This window comes from Coenobita brevimanus, chromosome 63 (assembly GCF_032717465.1).
Source record: "Coenobita brevimanus isolate Jiangsu-jjx chromosome 63, ASM3271746v2, whole genome shotgun sequence".
Classification (NCBI taxonomy): Eukaryota; Metazoa; Arthropoda; class Malacostraca; order Decapoda; family Coenobitidae; genus Coenobita; species Coenobita brevimanus.
The window spans coordinates 38,520,735-38,548,295 of NC_137016.1; the positions used below are offsets into that span (position 1 = coordinate 38,520,735).

At 47.0% G+C, this 27,561-nt stretch overlaps 1 protein-coding gene across 3 annotated transcripts in view; it reads left to right on the top strand.

Annotated features, from left to right (window-relative positions):
* The window catches only part of fax (failed axon connections), a 72,856-nt gene that overhangs the window by 30,529 nt on the left and 14,766 nt on the right, over positions 1-27,561 (top strand). For all 3 annotated transcript variants that reach the window (XM_080276024.1, XM_080276023.1, XM_080276025.1), the window contains exon 2: positions 4,988-5,190. In XM_080276024.1, the coding sequence (XP_080132150.1) occupies positions 4,988-5,190 (203 nt within the window). The remainder of the gene's footprint in view (positions 1-4,987; positions 5,191-27,561) is intronic.

Genomic DNA, 27,561 nt, shown 5'->3' on the forward strand with positions numbered 1-27,561 from the left:
AAGTAGACGTAACTCTCTTCCTTTGAACCATTGGAAATAAAATAGTGATTAGCGATACATGGGATATAATCATCAGTGGGGTGGTTAGATTAGGAGGTTTTGTTAGTTTAGGTTTCTTAGGTGAGGTGAAGTTTAAATAAGGTTAGGTGAGGTGAGGTTTAGGTTAGGTTTGTTAGGTGAGGTGAGGTTTAGGTTAGGTTAGGTGGGGTGGTGAGGTTTAGGTTAGGTTAGGTGGGATGGTGAGGTTTAGGTTAGGTTAGGTGGGATGGTGAGGTTTAGGTTAGGTTAGGTGGGATGGTGAGGTTTAGGTTAGGTTAGGTGGGATGGTGAGGTTTAGGTTAGGTTAGGTGGGGTGGTGAGGTTTAGGTTAGGTTAGGTTTGTTATGTGAGGTGAGGTTTAAGTTAGGTTAGATGAGGTGAGGTTAAGATGGGTTAGGTTAGTTTAGTTTAGACTAAGTTTTGAAGTTAGGTCAGTGTATTTTTAAGGTAAGGTCAGTGTAGTTTGTTTGCAGGTTAGGTTAGGTTAATGACGATTCTAATTCCTTCTTTAGCCCAAATTGTTAGCCTGACAGACGTTTAGATTTATAGATAAACAAATAAATAAATGAGATTTCTAGTGTGCAAAAATAATCGTTTAATTCTGGTAGGCATAAAAAAATTAATTCTGGTGTGCTTTTAAAATCTTTGGCCTCAAGCCGTCCTCACATTTCGCTCGAGCGTTTGCGTGGAGGAGGAGAACAAGATAAAGGAGGCTGGGTCGTATTTACCTGGTTAAGAGGACCTGTTACCTCCAATTAGTTGATTATTTTAGGCATGGGACACGTTACCTGTGTCACTAATGCAGGTGTTGATTTGTTTGTGTGTGTGTGTTTTAATCAGTCCAAAAGTAACATCAATAGAATAATCACCTATTTGTGTGTCTTAATCCAAGTGTAACTAAGAAAATAAACCTATTAAGCTGGTACAGAATTGAGGGGAACCTTCTTGGAATTGAAAGCAGCAAGTGGAGAGTACTGTAGGACCCAAGGAGGCGTGCATGAGGGAGGGCCGCTTGGGTTGGCAGCAGGGAGTGGTGATGGAGGGCCAGGCACGCATTTTATTCCAGGACGCCTTGGTTGAACGCGTGGACGAAAAAATAGATCGCACAGAAGATTTTTAGTTCAGATAGATGCCGTTTTTCTTATTATTTTCCCTGACCGAAAAATGGGCCGTATAGAAAATTTTTTGAGTACCAGTAGAAGCCGTTTTTTTTATAATTATTTGCTCAATTTTATTTAAACAGTACTTGTAAATCTTGAGAATATATAAAGAAAAATAGAGGATACTTGTATATTGTAAAGAAAAAAATCAGTTGAATGTAATGGTAGTTTGATTACAGGAAAAAAATATATAAAAGTAGGATTCTTGTAAATGGAAAAAAAATGAGGTTCTTTGTTTAAATACATTCTGGTGGTAGCTAGAGAGAGAGAGGGAGGGAGAGAAAGAAAGAATATCATAAAGGTGTTTTTAATATAAAAATTAGTTTCGTCATACTTAGTCACCATTACGTATACGAGAACAAGGGAAAAAAGAATCCTGAGTGTTGAGTTTGGGTCACAGGGCTGGTGCACGTGCGTATATTGATCCCAGTGCGTTTCATTCCCCCCCCCTCTCCCCTCACTTTCCCTCTTACCCCCCTCTCCCGTCTCTTTCCCTCTTCTCCCCCGCTCCCCTCACCATTTCCCTTTCTTCTCTCTCTGCCTTCCCTCCTACCGCCACTACCCTTCTTTTTCGCTTCCTCTCCTCTCTCCTCCCTTCCACGTATCTTTGTTTCCCCATCCTCTCTCCCCTTCCTTCCACCACCACTTCCTTCCTTTCCCATTCTCTCTTCTTTCTTCTCTCCCCTTCCCTCCCTACCACTATCTTTCTCTCTTCCCTTCTTACCACCATCTCTGTCTTCCCTTCTGTCCTGTCGTAACCTCTCCTCTTCCCTCTTTTTCTCCTCTTCCATTCTCTTACCACCTCCTCCCTCTTCCCTTCCTCTAACATTCCTCTCCCTTCCCCCTTTCTCTTCCCTCCTCCTCAGTTTCTCTTGCCCTTCTTTCCCTTTTCCCTTCCTTTCCACCCTCCCACTTCACCCTCTCCGTCCTCCCTCTACTACGCATCTGTTCTACCTTTTCTTTTCCCTCCCGTCCCTCCTTTTCTCTCCCGTCCCTCCTTTTCTCTCCTCCCTCTCCTTTCTCTTCCTCCCCACCTGTTCCTTCCCCTGTCCTTCCACCACTGGTCCTCTCTTGGGGCAGTCTCCCTCTCCCAACCTGTCAATTCTCCCCTCTTCCCATCTCGTCTCGCAATCCCTTCCATACCACCTCGCTGTCCCCTCCATCCTGCCTCTCTGTCTCAGCTCCCATCTTCTCTCCCTCTGTCCCACCCGCTAAACTTTCTATCCCATCTCTATCACACGTCTATTCCATCTCGCCTCTAGCTACTCCACGTCCTCTTCATCTGTCTCACTTCTCTTTGTTTCCACCTCTCATCACGTCCTGTCTGTCCCTCTCCCTCCCCATCTCTATCCCTCACCTCTTCCAGTTCTATTCCCTTCCCCTTCCTATTCCACCTATCCTCTCACCTCTACAAATTCAACCCCTCAGTCTGCCATTACTCTCCTTCCCCCTTACTTATTTTCTCTTGTCCTTTCTCTTTTCCCTCCTCTTCTTCCTTCCTTTCCACTCGTCTCTTCTCCTCATCCACTCCCTCTATCCTTTCCCCTTCCCTCCCTCCCTCCCTCCCTCTCAATCCCTCCCAATCCCTTCCCCTCCCTGCCTCCATCCTCTATCCAATCTTCCATTTTCTATCCCTTCCTTCTTGCCTTCACCATCTGTTCCTTCTCGTTCGTGCGTCCACCCTCTGAGCCCTTACCTTCCCTGTCTTCTTTTCTATCCCTTCCCCCTTGCAACCTACACCTTCTCTATTCCCTTCCCCCACTCACTCTACCTTCTCTTTCCCTTCCCCCCTGCATCCACCTTCTATCCCCTCTCCCTCTCTCTATCCCCTTTTTGTAATGAATAACCATTGTAATAATGGAAATAAAATTCTGATTCTGATTCTCCCTCTCTCTATCCCCTCTCTTCCACCCCGACCCTCTATCCCTGCCCCTCCCATCCCCCACCCCTTCCCCACCCCAGCCGCGCCATACTCCCTCACACAAAGACTTTCCGTCCACGTCTGCGCCAGGATGCTTCCCTCCCTGGGCCCCCTGAACTCCTCCCCCTCTTCTCCCTCTCTCCCTCCCTCCCTCTCTCCTCCCTCCCTCCCTCCCTTCTCTGCCTCACAACTCGAGCCACACTCAGCAAGTATGTTAGGTATACGGGAATTCACTGTTCAGCTGAAAGAAATCGTCTGTTCTCCGTAAAGTAGTGATAAAATCGTCACGGTGAAAGCCTGGCACGCCTAACAACCCTCAGCCCACACTAAGCAGTTTGTTAGGGGGTATTGTATAGGAAATTTCGTTAGTTGAGTAAAACCGTCTGGCTAGTAAGAAAGTGGTAGAGAAATCGCCTAGTGAGTAGAATGTTTTTACGCACCACACACACACACACACACACACACACACACACACACACACACACACACACACACACACACACACATTCGCATCTTAGCCCCAAGAGGAGAATAAATGCTTGAATAAAAATGAATAAACGCAAGGTAGATGGCAGGAGCTGAATATTCGTCTAAAAAAAGTAACCAGAATGATAAATGAGTGATCGTACTTCAAAATAAATACGATGGAAATTAACACTGATTGGAAAAAACGTCACGGCACACTCGAGGCAAGAGCGCACAAAGCCTTCCCCGATAAAATAGCACAGTTGCCAATATCGGAGTTCTCTTCATTGGCCTCCAGCACGGGTGATTTATCCGTGAGCTGTTTATGGTATCGGACAAATTTGGATTGGGAACGTTTTGGCCCTGGTTCAGAACGTTTGAGATTGCTTCGGAACGTTTTGGGTCTAGTTTGAAACGTTTGGGGGCTGGTTTGGAACGTTTGAGATTTGATTCGGAACGTTTGGGGTCTGGTTTGGAACGTTTGAGATCTGGTTCGGAACGTTTGGGGTCGTTTGGAACGTCTGGGGTCTGATTCGGAACGTTTGGGGTCAGGTCTGGTTCGGAACGTTTGTGGTGTGGTTCGCAAAGTTTGAGGTCTGGTTCGCAAAATTTGAGGTTTGGTTCAGAACATTGGAGTAGTCAGTGGCTCTATTTGACATCTCCAGTTAGAAAATCATTCAAAAAACATAAAATCGTCTGGCAGTAGCAAAAATAGAGAACAGATAATCGAGGTGAAGTAGTTAACCCCCTCAGCAGTAGATATCGTGAAGTTAGAGCAAACCGTCTGAAAGGAAGAATTTAAATCTCGTCTCACCGGAGGAAATAGGCAAAAGGAAAGTCATATATTTAAACGGTGCCTTGGGTAAAAATACTACAGCTACTAAATTGCATTCCTCCCGCTTCCCTGCCGGATATATTGGGTGTTTGTGCGTCTGACATCTTGGCGAAAATAGATATATGTAAACAGTAGACATTTTGTATTGGAAAAAAATAAGTTACCGTATTCTTTCACTTTTAAATGACGGAGAATTTTAATGTTTTGTCACTTTATTTTAGTTCATCGGTAGAATAAAACCATACTACGCTTTTACAAACTTTCCATGGCACTTATGACTAGCATCGTTTTAGCATTGTCTGCCTGCTGGTAGCAGCCTCTTTATTCAGTCCCTTATCCCTGAGGTCACTTTGAATACCCTTGTCCCTCTAAAAAATTAACTTTCCTACCCCACACTAAAACCATCTCATCTCGCCCTTCTACAAGATGAGGTTACAGGTCATTGACTGCTAGCAGCCTCTCTTTTCAGTCCCTTTTCCCTGAGGTCACAATACATAACCTCGTCCCTCTGAATATTAAAATTAACAAGTCCACCCCAAACTAAAACTCTCTTCTCCTCCTTTGCAGAACGTGGACCACAAGATGAAGTACAAGAGCAAGAAGGGGCAGCTGCCATTCGTCGAGGTGAACGGTGAGGAGATCGCAGACTCGGCCATCATCATCAAGGAACTGGGTCAGCGCTACAACTGTGACCTGGATGCTGGCCTCACCCCCGAACAGCGCAATGTGGCCCACGCTACCATCTCCATGATTGAGAACCACTTTGCCTGGTTAGTAGAGAGAGTGTTGATTGTTGGGGTCAGGGTTGTGGGAGTTATTTTTCTTGTATTTGAATTGTTTGGTATTAATTCCAGAAACCTAACTTACCATTGTCACCCTCGTTACTGCCTCCGTTGTTGAGAACCACTTTGCCTGGTTAGTTGAGAGAGAATGGATTGTTAGGGTCAGGGTTGTGGGAATTATTTTTTTTATTTATATTTCTTAGTATTAACTCCAGAGACCTATCAGTCACCCTCGTTACCATTAACTAGAACCACCTTGCCTGGTTAGTAGAAAAGAAAGCTTGTTTGTTAGGGTTCAGGGTTAATGGGGTTATTGGATTTATTTATTTAATTTTTAAGTTGTGTTTTTGGATTAAGCGTTGTCGCCCGCGTTAGAGACTCCTTCATCGAGAACCACTTTGCCTAGTTAATAGAGTAGAAAGCTTGTTGGGGTTCAGAGCTGTGAGTTTTAGATGTGAATTTTTGTGGTGTTAGATTAGGTTCTCTGCGTTGAATTTAGCATCGTCACGCACGCTACTACATCCACTTGGCCTGGTAAGTATAGCAAGAATTGACTGTGGGTTCAAGGTTGTGTGTGTGTTTAATCAGGAGGGAAGGGTTAGTATACACGAAACGGGTGTATAGGGCTAAAGAGTTATCGTGGCAGCAAGAACAGGAAGACATGCTGTTAACTCTCCTGTATTGTGTTATTTTGTGTTGACGGGGCTGTATGTGGCTGAAGTTTGATTACCATAGTTACTTTAGTTAGGAAGATGTTGGTGTGTTTAGTTATACAGCCTAACTATCGAACCAAGCGCCTCTTATCGTGACGTTTATCTTGAAGATTGTTTGGGGGTTGATGGTGGTGGGGAGAGAAAGGAAGGAAGAGGGAGTGTTGTGTAATGTTATGAAGCATTGTTTGGTAGGACAGGCCCGGATTGGTAGGATTAAAGGACGTAAGGGGGTGTTTCGTTATGAATCAGTTTGGTAGGATAAAGGACCAAATTGCTTAGGAGAGAAAGTAAGGGAGTGTAGTTTAGTTCTGAAGCAGCATTTGATAGGACAGAAGATCAGATTGGTAGGGTGGAGTGAAAGGGAGCAGTGGGGAGTGTCGGTGTAGTTGCGTTATGAAACATTTTTTGGTAGGATCAAATGAGTTAACGGTGTAAGAAAGAAGTGGTGTGTGGTTGTGATTGGTAGTACAGGGGTAGGTGAGAGAAAACAGAGTGTGGTTGTTGATTGGTAGGAGGGGTAGATGAGTAGACGGTGAGGGAAAGTAGTGGTGTGTGTGTGTGGTAGGACAGGCGTAGATGAGTAGACGGTGAGAGAGAGCAGTGGTGTGTGTGGTTGTTGATTGGTAGGAGGGGTAGATGAGTAGAAGGTGAGAGAAAGCAAGAGTGTGTGGTAGGACAAGAGGTTACAAGCAAAGGACACTTGATGCTGTTTGGTGGGGTTGAGTGCTTGGTATTTCTTTGGTATTTACCGGTAGCCTACATAAGATAATACCAGTCACCCTTGAAGGAAAAAAAAAAATGCTTCTCTCTCTCAAAACTGTATTGTGTGTTGCTCACCTTGGTTTATTTTCAGTATATACAAAATTTTAGTGGATATCAGTGTATACTAAACGGGCGTGTTTAGGAAGTGGGTGTGGGTGTATAGTGTGTATTTGTTCAGGGTGTAGTGCTTACCTTCTGTGAATTTTCTTCTTATTCAGTATTTTTATTTTTTATTGGGAAAAAAATGGATTGTGAGGATGCCATTTTCTCTCTCTCTCTCTCTCTCTCTCTCTCTCTCTCTCTCTCTCTCTCTCTTTCTCGTATATTTTTAGGTGGTGACGATTACCGTATATTAGGTAGATAAAACCGTATATTAGGTAGATAAAACCGTATATTAGGTAGATAAAACCGTATATTGGGTAGATAAAACCGTATATTGGGTAGATTAAACCGTATATTGGGTAGATTAAACTATATTGGGTAGATTAAACCGTATATTAGGTAGATAAAACTGTATATTGGGTAGATAAAACCGTATATCAGGTAGATAAACCGTATATTGGGTAGATAAAACCGTATATTGGGTAGATAAAACCGTATATTGGGTAGATAAACCGTATATTGGGTAGATAAAACCGTATATTAGGTAGATAAAACCGTATAATACATAATTTACCCGTATTTAGCTTATTTAAAACCCGTTCTTGCCAGTTGTCGCAATCGTGGTTAATTAGAAAAAATGTGGGTTTGTTTGGAATCTGATAGCTTGGGGGGTTGCTACGTGCGAGGGAGGTTGCCATGGTAACGGGGAAGCGGTCAGACGCCTGCTGCTGCTCCTGCTGTTCTCTCTCTCTCTCTCTCTCTCTCTCTCTATTTATTGCGCATTTCTTTTTATAGTTATCTTTTGTTCCTTAAAAACTTCAGTATTATATCTTTAGTTATTTCCGTGCCTCTCACTCCCCCCTCCTCTCTCTTTCTCTCTCTCTCTCTCTCTCTCTCTCTCTCGTTGTCATGGCGACGTGGGAAGCGGTGGGGCTGCTGCTGCTGCTGTTCCTGCTGCCTCGCCCACATAATTCTCTCTCTCTCTCTCTCTCTCTCTCTCTCTCTCTCTCTCTCTCTCTCCCCCTCCTTCCTGCCTTTGTGCTCTTGCTTTTCTGTATTTCTTTTCCTTTACCTTTGTTTTTTCTCACTTTATCTTTTTCCTTTCCCCCTTCTCTGCCTCTTGCTTTAATTTTCTTTCTTTGCAAACTCTCTCTACCTTTCTAGTGTCTTAGTCTTTGTATGTTTGTACCCATCTCTGTCTTAACGTCGTCTTCTTTCCTTCGTCTTTTCCTTCGTCTTCTTTTCCTTCCCTTCCTTCGTCCCCTTTTCCTTCATCCTTTGTCTTTGTTTTTCTTAATGTTATTCCTTTCTTATTTTTCCCTAAGAGAATTGACTTGTAAAATAAAGAAGAAGAAATCTTTGATAGTAGCACAGAATTTGGAGTCTAGAGATACATTAAAAAAGAATAGTTATTGATAAGAAAATACTGATAGTATTAGGAGAGAACTTATCGTAGAACAAGCGAAAAAAGTCACGAAGAAGTGCTAAGGTGCTGAATACAGTGGGAAAAATAGAACAAAATTGGTATTACAACAATTTTGAGTCAGAGAATACATATATATAAACAAAACAAAAATGTTAAAGAAAATATCGTTGGTTTTAGGAAAGTATTGAGCAGGATAAAAGTCACAAAGAAGTGCTAAGGTTCTGAATACAAAGTGGAAGACAGTCCTTTTTGTCTTCCCACGTCCTAAGAGCGGCCAGGTTTGTAAAGGTTGAATCTTATGCTGCCCATGTTGGCTTCATTTGTGCTGTGTGCGCAGCAGAACGGGTGCTGAGCCAGTGCTGACGCGGGGGACTGGGTGGGAGCAGAGGGTAGGCTGGGTGGTATGCGTTAGTGCACTTGCTGGCGTGGTGGAAATCTGCAGTGTGGGTTTTTGTGGGGGGGATGTGGGTGGGGGGAGGGATGTGAGGTGTGTGTGTGTGTGTTTGTCTGTATATATTTCTGTATACATGTACCCGTATGTATGTGTGTTCGTGTATGTCTCGTGTGTAGCGATGCATGTACATACAAAGCACCACAATGGGAGTATAGAAAGTAATGTTTTGTGCGTCTGTAGAAAGTGTGACTGGCATGCTAACTGTGCCTGAATGATGGCCGGTAAAGGGAAGGCCGTAGGTGGGGTGCGGGTATAGAGAGGTCTGTAGGTGGGTGCAGGTGGTGATTGGCATTTGTTTGGGGCGTTTTCTCCTTGTTTATAGTCAGGCAAACAATATTATTCATGAGGGACTGGCAGTACGGGTGGGCAAAGAGCTCTTAAATATCGAAATTGAACGTATATCTTGTTACTGTGAATGAAAAAAATAAGTCCTTAAATCTTCAGAAATTGATTTATTTTTCGTTTTCTGTGGTTGTTGGATTTATTATTTTTTTTTTTTTTACTGTGGGTGACATGAATATTGTGTATGGGTGTGGTGTAGGAATTTTAGTGATATTATTATTATTATTATAACCATTGCATTATTATTATTTGTCCTGAATGTTACTCGACTTTTTAATCTGTGGTTGGTTTCTGTTGGCTGAGTATGTTTGACGTCAACCGAGATAAAAAGTTATCGTTTCGTAGGCAGAGAGCTGAAGGTGGTTTGAATATAACGAATGCAGTGAGGTGAAAGGGTGATGGGTATGTAAGAGAGGATTTGGTAGGTTTATCTCATTTCTGACAATTTTCTCCCTTGTCATTTTCTTCATTCCGACAAGGGGAGTGCTTTCACCCCTGTTTGTTAGGATAATCGATTAACTTTTAGGACCGATCCGGATCTTGTTACGGATTCTGGATCCGGAAAAAACTTTTTGCGAAACCCAAGTCAGTGATGAGAAGACCTAACCCAATATGAAGAGTGGTTTGGAAATTACGTTGCCCTTGTCGGAGAGATGCGCTCCACTGAGTGCCCCTCTAGTTTTCCTCATTTTTTCCTTGTTTATTTTCCTGCTTTCTTCGTAGTCTCAGTTTGGCGTCATTTCCGTCGTTTCACGCGTATTTTTACCTGATTTTCCTGAACCGGTCGTCTTCTTTCGTCAGTATCAGTATCCAGAGCCGTCTTGTCAGTTTCTTGGTATATCTGTTAATTTCTTCGTATTTTCGTAAATCTCTTCGTATTTCCCTTAACAGTTTTCGTATTTCCGTCAATTATTTTTCCATTTCCGTCAGCTTTATCGTGTTCCTTTCATTACTTTTTTTTTTTTCATTTCAATATTATCGTATTACCTTCAGCTTTTTTATTTCCTTTAATTTTATCGTCTTTCCTTCACCCTTTTTTCCTTCAGTTTTATCGTCTTCATTTTTCTTATTTCCTTCAATTTTATCGTCTTTCCTTCAGTTATTTCCGTCCATGTGCACTTAAAAGCTGTCAGTTACTGCCCTGTTAGTGTCAATTTCCGTCACTTTGGAGCCATTCTTTTGCACCTGATGATCGTTTTTATGGCTTGCCATCTCGATAAGTAGTTAGAATTTTCCCAAGAACATTGAGAGTTAAATCGTGTGTGTGTGTGTGTGTGTGTGCGCGTGTGTGTGTGCGTGTGTGTGTGCGCGTGTGTGTGCGCGCGTGTGTGTGCGCGCGTGTGTGTGTGTGCGCGTGTGTGTGTGTGTGCGCGTGTGTGTGTGTGTGTGTGCGCGTGTGTGTGTGTGTGTGTGTGTGTGTGTGCGCGTGTGTGTGTGTGTGCGCGTGTGTGTGTGTGTGCGCGTGTGTGTGTGTGTGCGCGTGTGTGTGCGCGTGTGTGTGTGCGCGTGTGTGTGCGCGCGTGTGTGTGCGCGCGTGTGTGTGCGCGCGCGTGTGTGTGTGTGTGTGTGTGTGTGTGTGTGTGTGTGTGTGTGGAGGTGGTGGTGGGAAGAGGTTCAGGTGTCGCCTTACCGGAAGAAAACCTGAGACCTGCATTTCTGGTACCTTCCCCATTCCCACACCACCACCACACCCCTGGCCCCACCACACCTGACTATCACCACACCACCACCACCACCACACCCTTTGCCCCACCACACCTGACTATCACCACACCACCACCACCACACCCTTTGCCCCACCACACCTGACTATCACCACACCACCACACCCTTTGCCCCACCACACCACCACCACCACCACACCCTTTGCCCCACCACACCCTTTGCCCCACCACACCACCATCACACACCCTTGGCCCCACCACACCTGACATCACACACCCTTGGCCCCACCACACCACCACCACACACCCTTGGCCCCAACACACCACCACCACACACCCTTGGCCCCACCACACCTGACATCACACACCCTTGGCCCCACCACATCTATCACCACACACCCTTGGCCCCACCACACCTGAATATTTACTCCTAACAACCTATTTCTAAGCGATTTATTTTACAACTTACCTTCCTTGTTACATAATTCATCCCTACATAGTCATACTTCCTAAATATTAACTTCGTCTTAAACCTTTATTCTCGTCGTTTCAGGGAGCTTCCTAACACCTTTTCCTAAGCGGTTTACTTTACCTTACTATCCCCTTCTGTTTCATAAATCTTTCCAATATCGCTACACCACATCAATAACATCTGTCTATCTATCTGTATAGCCCGACGCCCTAATCCCGCAGACAAAACGCCTCCAAGTCGCTCTGTCACCCACCATTTTACTGCCCTCCCCCAACTCACTCCCGCCTCCCTCATATACACAGAAGGATATTAGCCACCCAGATCCAAATAATAATAATAATAATAATAATCACTTTTTCCCCGTTATAAAAGCTTTAGTATCTGTAGTCAAAAGGAAAATTAAAGCTTGCAGTGTGAAGATTTAAGCTGATTATTGTACATGAGATTAGTTTGTGTGTGTGTGTGTGTGTGTGTGTGAGGTTGGTGTGCGGTACGGGAAGTGCGGGTGAGCTGCCTGACCTCCCTATAGTGAACACACCCCACCACCACAGCCTGGCTTGGGGCAAAGTGAGTGTGTGTGTGTGTGTGTGTGTGTGTGTGTGTACGGCAGGTGTAGTTGGGGTCACACACAGGTGTATGCGGGGTCAGTAGCCACCACTACCAGGCAAACTCATCAGCCCTTCTTCTCTGCTATCTTTGTCTTATTCTACCCTTCCTCTGTGCTATCTTTGTCTTATTCTACCCTTCTTCTCTACTATCTTTGGTTTATTCTGCCCTTCTCCTCTGCTATCTTTGTCTTATTCTACCCTTCTTGTCTGCTATCTTTGTCATATTCTAGTACTTTAATCACTTTCAGGAGCTGCCTTGGACCAAATGGCCTACTGCATACACACACACACACACACACACACACACACACACACACACACACACACACTCTCTCTCTCTCTCTCTCTTCTTATGTCGTGTTCTGCAAGTGAGTGAAAGGTGTAACTTGAATTACTATTATGTAATAGAAATTTGAAGCACTTAACACTACTCTTTTCACTCTAACTTGGCCCAGATTTTCGTCATTTTGTAGCATATTTTACATTGCTTTATTATTATTATTATTATTTACTACTACTACTACTACTACTACTATTACTACTACTACTACTACTACGTCCTTTTCTTAGCATTTCTTCCTGACCGTCATCATATTACAATGTTAATCTATTGTTAAACTCAGCATTCAAGAGAGAGAGAGAGAGCATTTTTAGGCCAAATTAGAGTAAAAAGAGTATAGCACAAGAATGAAGGAGAATGTGTCGTTTGGAGAGGAAGAAAACTGTCTACTAACTTTTGCTCACACCTGTACTCACCTGGACTTCTAAGTGATAATGTACAGTAGGCAACATATGCACCTGGGACAGCATCAATATTTAGCAGAGGTGTGGCATTTGGTACACTACACACACACACACACACACACACACACACACACACACACACACACACACACACACACACACACACACACACACACACACACACACACACACACACACAGTCCCTTGTTCATGTGTAGCCAAACTGTACATGATCAAAATTTTCCTCGCAGTCTACATCAGTGTCACCCATCATTGTAAACATCATCAGCAAGAAGTGCTCTAGGAAATGAAAAATGAAGGACTGTCCATTGCCTATTGGAATTATTCACACAGCTATAAAGTTCATACATCCGTTCATTCGTTATTGAAGATGTATAATTTCTGCTTTAATTCATCCCCACACCGTCATTCATTCTGCCTGTGACATTTTCAGAAGTAGTGTTCAGAATCTTGAGATAACGTTCAGGACAGGGGGAGAGAGGGATAAAGACACGAAAGGCATGCGCAGATTTTGCGGAATTACGAGAATAATAATAATAATAATAATTGTAATAATAATAATAATAATAATAATAATGAATAATAATAATGAGTAGTATTGATATCTGTAATGGTGGTGGTGGTGGTGGTAGTAGTTAGTGGAGGCGTGAATGGTTTGGTGGTAGTGTATTGTGGTAGCGAATGGTTGGTAGTGAAGATGGGAGTGTTTATAGTGGATGTGTGAAGCCGTGATGGTTTGGGTGAAGCAGGCAGACACCACTCGCGTCCCTTCTCACCCTCCACCCCGCCCTCTCCCTCCAGACCTTCCCTCCCTCCCTCTCCCTCCAGTCCTTCCCTCCCTCCCTCTCCCTCCAGTCCTTCCCTCCCTCCCTCTCCCTCCAGTCCTTCCCTCCCTCCCTCTCCCTCCAGTCCTTCCCTCCCTCCCTCTCCCTCCAGTCCTTCCCTCCCTCCCTCTCCCTCCAGTCCTTCCCTCCCTCCCTCTCCCTCCAGTCCTTCCCTCCCTCCCTCTCCCTCCAGTCCTTCCCTCCCTCCCTCTCCCTCCAGTCCTTCCATCTCCCTCTCTCTCCTTCCAGTCCTTCCCTCCTTCTCCCTCCAGTCCTTCCCTCCTTCTCCCTCCAGTCCTTCCCTCCCTCCCTCTCCCTCCAGTCCTTCCATCTCCCTCTCTCTCCTTCCAGTCCTTCCCTCCTTCTCCCTCCAGTCCTTCCCTCCCTCCCTCTCCCTCCAGTCCTTCCATCTCCCTCTCTCTCCTTCCAGTCCTTCCCTCCTTCTCCCTCCAGTTCTTCCATCTCCCTCTCTCTCCTTCCAGTCCTTCCCTCCTTCTCCCTCTCTCTCCTTCCAGTCCTTCCCTCCTTCTCCCTCCAGTTCTTCCCTCCCTCCCTCTCCCTCCAATCCTTCCCTCCCTCACACCCTCCAATCTCTCCTTTCAGTCTTCCTCCCTCTCCCTTGACTCCCTCCCTGCCCTTTTTATCCCCCCCTCCTTTCGTTCCCTTGTCTCCTACCTCCTTTTCCCTTCCCCTTCACTGAAGTCCTCTTCCTCCCGCGTCCTTCCCTCTTCCTAATCCTCCTCTCCCTTTCTCCTCCCCTCCTAATCCTCCTCTCCCTTTCTCCTCCCCTCCTAATCCTCCTCTCCCTTTCTCCTCCCCTCCTAATCCTCCTCTCCCTTTCTCCTCCCCTCCTAATCCTCCTCTCCCTTTCTCCTCCCCTCCTAATCCTCCTCTCCCTTTCTCCTCCCCTCCTAATCCTCCTCTCCCTTTCTCCTCCTCTCCCTTTCTCCTCCCCTCCTAATCCTCCTCTCCCTTTCTTCTCCCTCCCAGCCTCCCATAATCCAGATCTCTCCTCTGTTTCTTGCCTCCAGATCTTTCCACCTCTCCCTCCAGATTTTTCCTCCAGATCTTTTCTCCTTTCTCCCCCTCCCTCCCTCCCTATGCCTGTCTTTGCTTCCTACACTTGCAAACTTCTCCCCCTCCCCCTCCTTTCCTGTACCCCTCTCTTTCCTCAGCCTACACAGTCTCCCCTCCCCCTCTCCCCCATTTGTCCTCCTTCCCCACTCCCTTCTCCCAGTCTCCTCCTCCTTCTCAAATACTTCTCCTAAACCCTTCTTCCCTCCTCCAATCTCTCCCTTCCCCCTCTGCTCAGTCTCTCCCTCAGTCCTCGTTGCCTCCCCCCTCCCCCCCTCCCCGTTTTTTGTGGTCTCTTCTGGAATGTGTGGGGCGGTGGCCGTAGTACTGGGGGGGGGGGATGCGGGAGGGAGGGGGTGGTGGTGAGGATGGGGAGAGAGCTTTGGGGTGAGGGGAGAGGGATGAAAGTTTCGGAGGGAAGGGGTTGGGGGAAGGGAGGGGATGAGAGCTTTAAAGGAAGGATGCGTTGGGGGGGGGAAGATGAAAGTGCTGGGGGATGGGTACGTGAGGCAAAAGGGTTTTGACGGGAGGGGGTGCGTGGGGGGAGGGAAAGGGGGGGGGGAGATGCAAAGGAAAGCAAACAGCAACAGACCTGATGGTCCTTTTGAGGCAGCTTGTTTACAGAGTAGACTGTAACTACGGGATCTACTTCTACATGCTGAAGGATAAGGATAGTACAGCAAGAAGGCTCCCCCCACCTCCAAACCCTCCAGTTAAAACTGGCAGAAAGAAGAGAAATACCACCATGCAGCATGGAAAAACTGACATGGAAATTTCGTAGGGAAGACTGAAAGGGAAATGTTACATTCTGTAATATTTTATCTATACAGTAAGCTACCAGTTCGAATGACCTGAAGGAGAAAGTAATAAAGTAAAATGAGCAATGGAATAAATGTTGGGGGAATGGTAGTAATGGTGGGCAGGAGGGGAGCTGTTGGGGGAAGGGGTACGAAGGGGGGGGGAGCTTTGTAGGGAAAGGATGCTGGTGGGGGTGGAGATCAACTGTTGCATTGGAGGGGGAGGGGAAGGAGAGAGGGAGGGGGAATGTGAAGGAAGGGGATGTTGGGATGGCGGAGGGGGGAATGTTTTGGGAAAGGATGCTGGGTGGGATGGGAGTGAGAGAGAGAGAGAGAGATTAGTGTAGTACAGGGATAAGTAGTGTAGGGTAGATCGTTACAGGGTGGGTGGGTAGGGAGGTGGCAGGGCACTACTAGCATGGGGGGAGGTGGCAGGGTACTAGCAGAGGGAAGGAGGTGTCTTGTACTAGTGTTACAACTTAGGAATGTCGGTGTCTTGATCTTCACTACAGTACCCCTTTCATCCCCGCTTTTTGTAAGTGTTAAGTGCTGCTACAAGTAGGGGAGTTAAGAAGTGGATAATTATGTACAGGGGTGTTGCTTACGTCCCTTATGTCTGTTGTCTTTGTCATTGTCTTGTAGGTTTGTCATTTCCTCTCGTCACACGTATATCTTTTGTCTTTATCTTACGTATGTCTTTTGTCTTTATCTTACGTATATCTTTTGTCTGTATCTTACGTATATGTTTTGTCTTTATCTTAGGTATATCTTTTGTCTTTATCTTAGGTATATCTTTTGTCTTTATCTTAGGTATATCTTTTGTCTTTATCTTAGGTATATCTTTTGTCTTTATCTTACGTATATCTTTTGTCTTTATCTTACGTATATCTTTTGTCTTTATCTTACGTATATCTTTTGTCTTTATCTTACGTATATCTTTTGTCTTTCTTACGTATATCTTTTGTCTTTATCTCACGTATATCTTTTGTCTATCTCACGTATATCTTCCTTTGTCTTTATCTTTACCCTATTGTCTTTGTCGTACTGTTTATATCAACCGTTCAAGAGTCTGTCATTGTTTTACACTTTCTTTGTATTCTTTTGTACTTATTTCTTTGGGTTTCTTTGATTTCTTTGTTATTGTCTTTATTAACGTATTTTTATGCTTCTTTCTTTGTCAGTCTTTATCTTCCTATTTTGTTTTTCTCCTTTGTTCCCAGTTTTATTTATTTATTTATTTATTTACTTATATATTTTGCTGTCATTCCCTCTGCCTTTGTCTCTTCGTACTTTCTATCCCTCTGATCCTACCGTCTGTTTCCTGTGTATACCGCGTTCACTTCATCTGCTGCTTCCCTCACTACCTTCTCAGTGTGATCTCTGCTGTCTCCGTTGTCAGCATACGGTCTGCAGCATCTGACTTGGCCCTTTCATGTCTAATACAACGCGAATGTGTGTGTGTGTGTGTGTGTGTGTGTGTGTGTGTGTGTGTGTGTGTGTGTGTGTGTGTGTGTTTACGTCTGGTGTGGTATGGTATGATGATGGGATGTGGTGTGGAATTGTTTGGTGGTGTTACTGGGTATGGGGTGGTGTGGTGTGGGATGGTTACTACTGTAGGGGTGTTTGGGGTCGTGGAATATAGCAACTGGTGTTTGTGGTGTAGTGTTGGCTTTGTTGAATGTGGTTGTGGTATGGTGGTGTGATGGAACCAGTGTGTTTGTGGTGTAGCAAATGGTGTTGAACATGTAGTGTGGAATTAAATGGACAAGTAAGTGTAAGATAAGTTTGTAGAGTGACAGTGGTGTGGTGTGGGGTAGGTGTGGTGTGGTGTGGTAGGGTGTAGTGTAAATTGTTGTTGGGTGGTGATGGAGGGCGTGGGTTGGGGTTGTGGTGGTGGTGTGGTGATGGTATGGTGGTGTGGGTTGTGGTATTGGGTATGGTGGTGTGGGTTGTGGTATTGGGTATGGTGGTGTGAGTTGTGGTATTGGGTATGGTGGTGTGGTATTGGGTATGGTGGTGTGGGTTGTGGTATTGGGTATGGTGGTGTGGGTTGTGGTGTGGCGTGGGGTTGTGGTATTGGGTATGGTGGTGTGGTGTGGGGTTGTGGTGTGCGTGAGAGCCCCAGCCTGCTGATTATTCACTTGGTGCCCTAACATCTGATCATGACTCATCGCTCCCGTCCCCTCCTGCCTCCTCTCTCCTCTCCTCTCTTCTCCTCTCCTCACTCCTCTCCTCGCTTACCTTTCCTCATCTCTCATCTCTACCTATCTTTTTCTCTTCTCTCTCCTCTCATGTCTATTTCTGCCATCCCTTCTATCCCTTCCAGCCTTTGCCCTTTCACTCACCCCAATTGCTTTGTTCTGTCTCTCTGTTCTGGCTCTCCTTTTCTCCCTGTCCGTCTCTAGCTGTACCTTATCCCTTCTCCCTTCCCTTCTCTCGCACACCCCCTCCTCTTCTCCCCCTCTCCCTCCTCCTCACCCCCCCTTCCCCATCTCTTCTTCACCTCTCCTCCACTGCTCCTCTCGCTCCCTCTCCCTCTTCCTCTCGCACCCCCTTCCTCTTTTGCCTACTGTGTCGCTCTGCTGTACCATTCGTCCTGCCTTGTCCCCTTCCTGCTGCTCTGCTTTGGTCTGCTCTTCCATTCCTCGTGTTTTGTGATCAACCCCACAAGTCTCGTTCTTTGTCTGCTTTTGTTTGACTTGGCTGTGTCATTCTTTGCCTATCATTTCTATGTCTGTCCTTTCTGTCTCTCTCTCCTCTTGCTCTTCCTCACCCTCTCTCATTCTCACCCTTCTCGCTCTCTGCTGTGTTGCTGTGCTGTGCTATTCTTGCTGTCTCTATCCCTTCCAGCTGTCCCCTCTCGCTCTGCCTCGCCTTCCTCTCGCTCTCACGCTCCTACTCTGCCTCCCGCTCTGTTTTGCTGTGTTTCTCTTGCCCTGCCTCGCCCGCCTCGCTCTCTCTGCCTCACCCGTCGCACTCTTTGCATCTCCTTGCCCTCGCTTTCTCTACCTTTGCACTTTCTAACTGTTGACTCACCTCTCCTGCTTTCCTTTCTCACGCCCTCCTCTTCCTCCTCCTCCACCTCTTCTTCTCTTCCTCCTCCTCCACCTCTTCTTCTCTTCCTCCTCCTCCTCCTCCCCTCTAGTGCCATCTGATCCCCACCTAGCCATATTCCCTTGTTTATCCTTTCCCTCAGCTCCCCTTTTTGTGGTGCCTCATTCCCTCCTCCCTCCCTCCCTCTTCCCCTTCCCACCATCTATACCGTATCCCCTACCCTTGTTCTCTTTTCTTATATCATTCTCTTTTTTTATACTGTTCTCTGCTATTTCCCATTCCATCTCTTCATTCTTCGTGTCCCTTCTGTTCCCATCCCTTTAAACTGTTCCTGTACCCCCCTCCCCTCTTTCTCTTCACTTCTCCTCTCATCCTTACCCTCTCTTTTTCTCTACCGTTTCCCCTCTCACCTCTCCATTCTCCCCTTCCCCTTCTCTATCCCCTCCCCTCCCACCCCACCGTCGCCCTCTGCACCTACTGCCTGTCTTCTGCTTTCTCTTCCCCACATTTCTCCCCACATCCCCTCCTCTCCTCCATTCCTTCTCCTCCCTTTCTCTTTCCCACTCATATCCCTCCCTTCCCCCTCCCCCTTATCATCATCTGTGGCCTGTCTATCCTCTCGTACTGACAGCAGGAAACAATGATCCTGTGCTTTACTGTCCTTCGTAATCTCACAGAAGGAAATATCATAATCGTCTCTTAACATCTTACTCTTCATCATTATTGTTCTTCTCTCGTCTCGTTTCGTCTACACTTTCCTCTTCTTTCTCTTTCCTCCTCTTTCTTTTTCCTCCTCTTTCTCTTTCCTCCTCCTTTCTCTTTCCTCCTCATTCTCTCTCCCCTTTCTCTTTCCTCATTTTTCTTTCCTCCTTTCTTTCCTCCTCTCTTTTTCCTCCTCTTTCTTTTCCTTCTTCTCTCCAGTACTATCAAGTCTGGTGTTAGGCTTCATTGTATTTATCGTTTTAATAGACATGCTGTTGAAAAATGTACCTCATTTAGATAATTAACATATCTAGATTAGTAAAAAAAAAATCCAAATTAAACCTCTGCATGTAACCAGACCATCACATTAACGATAGCAGTGTTAATGGCCGTCAGACAGAGTAATTGGGTAGTTAGAGTGTTGAGCGCATTAGGGTGGTTGGCGAGGCTTGTGTGGATGTTGCTTTGAATAACACGGCTAAAGTTTGTACCGTGTTTATGCTCCGGTGGCTGAGGCGGGGATATGCAACGCCTGGGTGTTTTGTGCTGTTTTTATACGGAGGAGTGTTACGGCCTTTTGCTGCAGATATAAGTAGATAGCTAGATAGATATACTGATGGACAGATAGATAGGTAGGTAGGTATATAGGTAGGCAAGATGTTTTATGGTGTTTATATTAAGGAGTGGTAAGGTGCTTGGCTACAGATACAGGTAGGTAGATATACTGATGGATAGGTAGGCAGGTATCAGTAGGTAGATATAGATAGGTACGTAGAGATATAGGTATGTAGGTATAGACAGGTAGGTAGGTAGGTATACGATAAGTAGGTAGATAGGTAGATAAATGGATAGATTGATAGAGCCTAGATAGATAACTTGCATATCTTGGCGTGTCTAGGAAGATTATTTTTTATTCTGTATTTTCCATTTCCTGTTTTGTTGTTTATCTCGGCCTTACCTGTGTGTCTGTGTGTGTGTGTGTGAGCGTAGGGAAGGTGGGTGTGTGCGCGTGAGGTTGAGAGAAGCGAGACGTAAAGATGTGTATGTGGTCTGTGTGTATCAGTGTGTGAGGTTGAGTGTAGCGTGGGGAGGGGAGGGAGGGAGAAAGAGTGACGGGGAAGGGGAAGGAAGGGAGGGGAGGAGGAAAGAGAAGAGGGAAGGAGGGGAGAAGAAGAAGGAAAGGGCAGGAGGGGGGAGAGAAGTGAGGGAAGGGCAGGAGGGGGGGAGAGGGTCATAAAGATGTGGAGTGAGATAGTGAGGAGGGCGCAGGAAGGAGTGTCATTGTTGAGTGTTTGGCAGACCCTGGCGAGATGGCGCCTATCGGGTCACGGAGGATTTACACGGCTCCATCACTGTTTAACACGGCTCCATCACTATTTAATATTCACAATCAAGTCTAGGTTTTCTTTCATCTAACGGAACTGGCTCACTGAAGATTTTATTACAATGTCGTGTGTCTGCCTATTTTATGCAAGCTTATCCTTTTTTTTTTTTTTTTTTTTTTTTTTTTTTTTTTTTAAAGCGTATCGGTAATGACAGAAGCAATATTACAATTACCGTTTGTTTTTCCCGCCCTTTTTTTTTCCCGATTTTGAAGATTATTTTTTGGAAAGAGGGTAGAATTAGTTTCGTACATTTATTTATTCATTTATTTATTTTTATTTGCATTTATTTATTGCAGCCACCACTAGATTTTTATGCATTACCGTAGCTTATGGGTATTACCAAAGGAAATTCCATCCATTTTTTTTTTATTACACTATCCTACTTTTCGATTGACTTTACCATATACTTCTCAGCATCTTGGTACACTTAACGTCTTCCCTTCCACGACCTGTAAGATTTTCTCCAGACGTTCTACCGCCTTGAGAGAGAATTGGCGTGGTCATGGGGCTAATGGATTTCTTTTCTCCACAGTCACGGCAAAACGTTTTTCTACGTCTTAGTGGGGCAAGACGTAATTTGGCGTTTTTGGCGTTGAGATTCGAAACGTAGCTCTTGTCTTGTCCTTGAGAGAAAGAAAATGATGATGATGATGATGGTGGTGGTGGTGGATGATTATGATGGTGATGTGATTGCTACGGATTCTTAACGTAGCTCTGTCGTCCTTGTAGGGGGGTGGGAAGAAAATGATGATGGTGGTGGTAGTGGATGTTGATGATGATGATGATTTGCTTGCCACAGATTCTTAACTTAGCTCCGTCTTGTCCTTGGAGGGAAGAAAATGGTGGTGGTGGTGGTGGTGATGGTGGATAATGATGATTGATGATGGTGGTGGTGATGTGATTCCTACAGATTCTTAACGTAGATCTTGTAATGTCCTTGGGGGGAAGAAAATGGTGGTGGTGGTGGATATTGATGATTGATGATGGTGGTGGTGGTTGATGATTATGATTATTGATTGATGATGATTGACTGATGGATTTGTTGATGGAATGTGTCATCGTATTTAAAAGGCTAAGACCACTCCAGATTCCCTAGAAAACTCACCATCTTGTAAGAAACCAGAATGTAGAAGATTGTAACGTTAAGAAATTGGGTGGTAAGTCATTTGGCCGTGAATACACACACACACACACACACACACACACACACACACAGGAAAAAATAAAATGCTTCACGGTGTTAGTGGACGTGGCCTATTCAGCTAGTCAGTCACCATCTTGTCCTTGTGAGAAAAAAAGGGAAAAAAATAAGGAGTGATTGGTGAGTGTTAAGAACCAAGGTTATGGAGTCCCACCACCACCACTGCTGCTGATTTATGAGGTGATAGTGGAGTGGAGGTGGAGGGGGAGGCAGATTATAGCAGAGTGGAAGTGGAGGGGGAGGTAGATTATAGCAGAGTGGAAGTGGAGGGGGAGGTAGATTATAGCAGAGTGGAGGTGGAGGGGGAGGCAGATTATAGGAGGGTGGAGGGGGAGGCAGATTATAGGAGGGTGGAGGTGGAGGCAGATTATAGCAGAGTGGAGGTGGAGGTGGAGGCAGATTATAGGAGGGTGGAGGTGGAGGCAGATTATAGCAGAGTGGAGGTGGAGGGGGAGGCAGATTATAGCAGAGTGGAGGTGGAGGGGGAGGCAGATTATAGCAGAGTGGAGGTAGAGGGGGAGGTAGATTATAGCAGAGTGGAGGTGGAGGGGGAGGCAGATTATAGCAGAGTGGTGGTGGAGGGGGAGGCAGATTATAGCAGAGTGGTGGTGGAGGGGGAGGCAGATTATAGCAGAGTGGTGGTGGAGGGGGAGGTAGATTATAGCAGAGTGGAGGTGGAGGGGGAGGCAGATTAGAGCAGAGTGGAGGTGGAGGGGGAGGCAGAGTGGAGGTGGAGGGGGAGGCAGAGTGGAGGTGGAGGGGGAGGCAGAGTGGAGGTGGAGGGGGAGGCAGAGTGGAGGTGGACGGGGAGGCAGAGTGGAGGTAGAGGGGAGGCAGAGTGGAGGTAGAGGGGGAGGCAGATTATAGAGGGGAGGCAGAGTGGAGGTGGAGGAGGCAGAGTGGAGGTGGAGGGGGAGGCAGAGTGGAGGTGGAGGGGGAGGCAGAGTGGAGGTGGAGGGGGAGGCAGAGTGGAGGTGGAGGGGGAGGCAGAGTGGAGGTGGAGGGGGAGGCAGAGTGGAGGTGGAGGGGGAGGCAGAGTGGAGGTGGAGGGGGAGGCAGAGTGGAGGTGGAGGGGGAGGCAGAGTGGAGGTGGAGGGGGAGGCAGAGTGGAGGTGGAGGGGGAGGCAGAGTGGAGGTGGAGGGGGAGGCAGAGTGGAGGTGGAGGGAGGCAGAGTGGGGAGGGGGAGGCAGGGTGGAGGGGGAGGCAGAGTGGAGGGGGAGGGGGAGGCAGATTATAGCAGAGTGGAGGGGGAGGGGGAGGCAGATTATAGCAGAGTGGAGGGGGAGGGGGAGGGGGAGGCAGATTATAGCAGAGTGGAGGGGGAGAGGGAGGCAGATTATAGCAGAGTGGAGGGGGAGAGGGAGGCAGATTATAGCAGAGTGGAGGGGGAGAGGGAGGCAGATTATATACTCGGTAGTTGGGTGTTGAGGCTAAAGGTGACTCTTTTGCTGGCTAAATCCATGGCAAAGGCAGAATATACCTTGATCAGAAAAGTAATGTTAGTAAAGGTAAAAAGCAAAGATGTGGGGTAGACGCCATGATAGATTTCACTGCGTTGCTTATGTCTCAGTTTAGGCCTTTGGGAAATAGAGAGAGAGAGAGAGAGTGTGTGTGTGTGTGTGTGTGTGTGTGTGTGTGTGTGTCTCTGTGTCTGTGTTTTAATGGAATGAATTAGGGTGCTGTTATGGTAATGGTGTGTGTGATGAGTGGCAGCATCGGGGCCTCGTGGGATTAGCAAACACTTTACTTTTGTGCGGGGAGAGAACCCTGCTTGTTTACTGAAATCTGACCCCTCACACCCTCACCCCAGTACCCTCTCCCCACCCCTCACCCCAGTACCCTCTCCCCAGTACCCTCTCCCCAGTACCCTCTCCCCACCCCTCACTCCAGTACCCTCTCCCCACCCCTCACCCCAGTACCCTCTCTCCACCCTCCCATCTCCCAACCCCCCAATAGACCTCTCTCATCACCCTTCCCCTCCCACACACACACACCCTTGCTCTGAGATTTCCCTTTGCTCCTCTCCCTATTCACTTCTCCCATCTTCCCTTCCATCTCGTCCTCCCTTTTCCCCTAATCCTTTCCCTCCCTCAGTCCCACCCTTGCTCAGAGGTCTCCCTTTGCTCATTACCCCCTCTCTATCCACTTCTCTACTCCTCTCCCACCTCCCTCTTCCCCCCGCCCCTCATGCCCTCTCCCTCGTGCCATCCTCTCCCTTAGGAAATGCCTGGCTCCATAACAGCACTGTTGTCTGTTAAATGCCACTAGTACACACACACACACACACACACACACACACACACTTACTTAGGCTTCTTAAACACCATTTCTCTAAAGATTTGTATTGGATTTTACGGCTTTATCAGATGTTTTCAGCGACATTGATTGCAGAAATGACAGGAATTAATTGCAGTCCTGAGTATATAAACTGTTAAGAGAGGCAAATGAACCTTAATTGATGAGTACCTTTAATGACTCCACTCCTACAGCTCCCATTCCCCTCCCCTATTCCTACCATACCCTTCCCTTCCCTTTCCCCTCCCCTACCCCTCACATTCCCTTCCCTTACACCCCCCACATTCCCTTCCCTTACACCCCCCATTCCTCTTCCCTACACCTCCCCTTCCCCTCCCCTACCCCTCCCCTTCCCCTCCCCTACCCCTCCCATTCCTCTCCCCTATACCTCCCATTCCTCTCCCCTATACCTCCCATTCCCCTCCCCTATACCTCCCATTCCCCTCCCCTATACCTCCCATTACCTTCCCATACCCCTCCCCTATTCCTCCCATTCCCCTCCTCTACCTACACTTTCCCAATAACACTAATTTCCCCCATACATGTAGCTGTACCGTTAGCTTCATGATGGGGTTACGTAGCCATGGTACGTACCGTAGTGTTCCAGGCCAGAGAGAGACGGACAGGCAGGAAGTGGTCTTGGTGTGAATAGTGATAGTCGTTTGTTTACATTGTTATATCCAGGTCGTGTAGTTTCTCAGGCTCCGATTTTCTTTCGTGTTTGAGAGAGTCCAACAAGTATAAAAACACAGCATCGTACTATATAGATAAAAAGAGACTTGGTTTGTTCGTGCTAAATATACAGCAATGTCACCCGGTTTGTTATACTTAAACATTGGAGTGGTTTACTGAGGCTGTTTCCTATAGGTCACCCTTATTGCCCATTCCACGTTAAATTGGGTTCAGTTTCCGCCATCGTGCAAACAGGAGGGTGTGGGTGTACTGTCAACTCTTGTGTGGGTGTACTGTCAACTCGTGTGTGGGTGTACTGTCGACTCGTGTGGGTGTGCTGTGTCAGCTCGTGTGGGTGTGCTGTGTCAGCTCTTGTGTGGGTGTGCTGTCAACTCTTGTGTGGGTGTGCTGTCAACTCTTGTGTGGGTGTGCTGTGTCAACTCTTGTGTGGGTGTGCTGTGTCAGCTCTTGTGTGGGTGTGCTTTGTCAACTCTTGTGTGGGTGTGCTGTGTCATCTCTTGTGTGGGTGTAAATAAGGATTCCACATTATCGATTGATTTTGTGGGTCGCGATGACTCTCCTGTTTATAAATGCGGACAAAAAAGTTTCCAGACACCGTAATGTGTTAGAGGACAAAATAATCTGACTTTCTTCCCCACTCATTAACGACCCACCTTTTAGACACCACCGTCACATGCTTTCCTTCATTATCAATCTTTTGTTCCTTAATCAAAATATATATAGAGTTTAGCATCATGTTTACGTAGGTTCTGAATTGGTTGCATTCTTGTTTTTCATTTGTTTTTCTCTTAAGCAATTTATGAGAATATGAGGACAGTGCAAAGGTGATGTAGGCTGGGTGGGGAAGGTATTGGTAGGTAGCTTGGTTGGTTGAGGAAGGTATTGGTAGGTAGGTTAGTTGGTTGGGTGGGGAGGGTATTGGTAGGTAGGTTAGTTGGGTGGGTGGGGAGGGTATTGGCAGGTAGGTTGGTTGGGTGGGAAAGGTATTGGTGGGTAGTTTGGTTGGGTGGGGAAGGTATTGGTGGGTAGGTTGGTTGGGTGGGGAAGGTATTTGTAGGTAGGTTGATTGGGTGGGGAAGGTATTGGTGGGTAGGTTGATTGGGTGGGGAAGGTATTGGTAGGTAGGTTGATTGGGTGGCCTGGAGGAAGCACTGCCCTACATAGCGTCCTTCCTTCCCACTCAGCGTCCCTCCTCCCCCACACAACGTCCCTCCTTCTCTCCCTCCAGAAACACAGCGTCCCTCCTCCCCCACACAACGTCCCTCCTTCTCTCCCTCCAAAAAAACAGCGTCCCTCCTCCCCCTCACACACAGCGTCCCTCCTCCTCCCCCCACACATAGCATCCCTCCTCCTCCCCCCACACACAACATCCCTCCTCCTCCCCACACACAGCATCCCTCCTCCTCCCCACACACAGCATCCCTCCTCCTCCCTACACACAGCGTCCCTCCTCCTCCCTACACACAGCGTCCCTTCTCCCCACACACACAGCATCCTTCCTACCCACAGAGCGTTCCTCCATCCCACAGCACCCCTCCACACCATCCTTCCCACAGCACCCCTCCACACCATCCTTCCCACACAGCGCCCCTCCACACCATCCTTCCCACAGCACCCCTCCACATCATCCTTCCCACAGCACCCCTCCACACCATCCTTCCCACAGCACCCCTCCACACCATCCTTCCCACAGCACCCCTCCACACCATCCTTCCCACAGCACCCCTCCACACCATCCTTCCCACAGCACCCCTCCACACCATCCTTCCCACAGCACCCCTCCACACCATCCTTCCCACAGCACCCCTCCACACCATCCTTCCCACAGCACCCCTCCACACCATCCTTCCCACAGCACCCCTCCACACCATCCTTCCCACAGCACCCCTCCACACCATCCTTCCCACAGCACCCCTCCACACCATCCTTCCCACAGCACCCCTCCACACCATCCTTCCCACACGGCGCCCCTCCACACCCACAGAAACCACGCTTCCCCCCACCAAAATTTGCTTAGCCTGCTCTGCTTTCCTTTATAGTGTGGGATAAGGCCATAGAGCGTGTTATGAGCCTCGTGTGTGGGTGTATTGTACGGAGAGAGCACTGATTGGTGGCCGTAAAGTGGTGGAGTGTGGTGGTAGTGGGATTGTGGTTGCGAGTGTGGTGGTAGTGGGATTGTGGTTGCGAGTGTGGTGGTAGTGGGATTGTGGTTGCGAGTGTGGTGGTAGTGGGATTGTGGTTGCGAGTGTGGTGGTAGTGGGATTGTGGTTGCGAGTGTGGTGGTAGTGGGATTGTGGTTGCGAGTGTGGTGGTAGTGGGATTGTGGTTGCGAGTGTGGTGGTAGTGGGATTGTGGTTGCGAGTGTGGTGGTAGTGGGATTGTGGTTGCGAGTGTGGTGGTAGTGGGATTGTGGTTGCGAGTGTGGTGGTAGTGGGATTGTGGTTGCGAGTGTGGTGGTAGTGGGATTGTGGTTGCGAGTGTGGTGGTAGTGGGATTGTGGTTGCGAGTGTGGTGGTAGTGGGATTGTGGTTGCGAGTGTGGTGGTAGTGGGATTGTGGTTGAGTTTGGTGGTAGTGGGATTGTGAGTTTGGTGGTTGTGGTTATAGTGGTGGTGCGGTTGTCATGATGGAAAGGTGAACGCTCTTTGTTCTGTCAGTCCGTCTTGCAGGTTACCAAGAAAAGTAGGCGGTAGATGTGTACAGTAGATATTAGTAGATACTGAATATACACTACTACTACTATTACTATTACTACTATATTACTGCTCTTAAGCGTTCTATTTGTAGTAGAATTTGGGTAAAAGTACTGACGGGTCGAGAAAGGGGGGAGGGGGTGCTGTGACGTAAATCCAGTACCGTGACGCAAATCCAGTACTGTGATGTATCTTCAGTTCTGACGTAAATCCAGTTCTGTGACAAATCCAGTTCTGTGACGCAAATCCAGTACTGTGACGTAAATCCATTACCGTGACATAAGTCCAGTTCCGTGACGTAAATCCAGTGCTTTAAATTCAAGGGTGAACGGT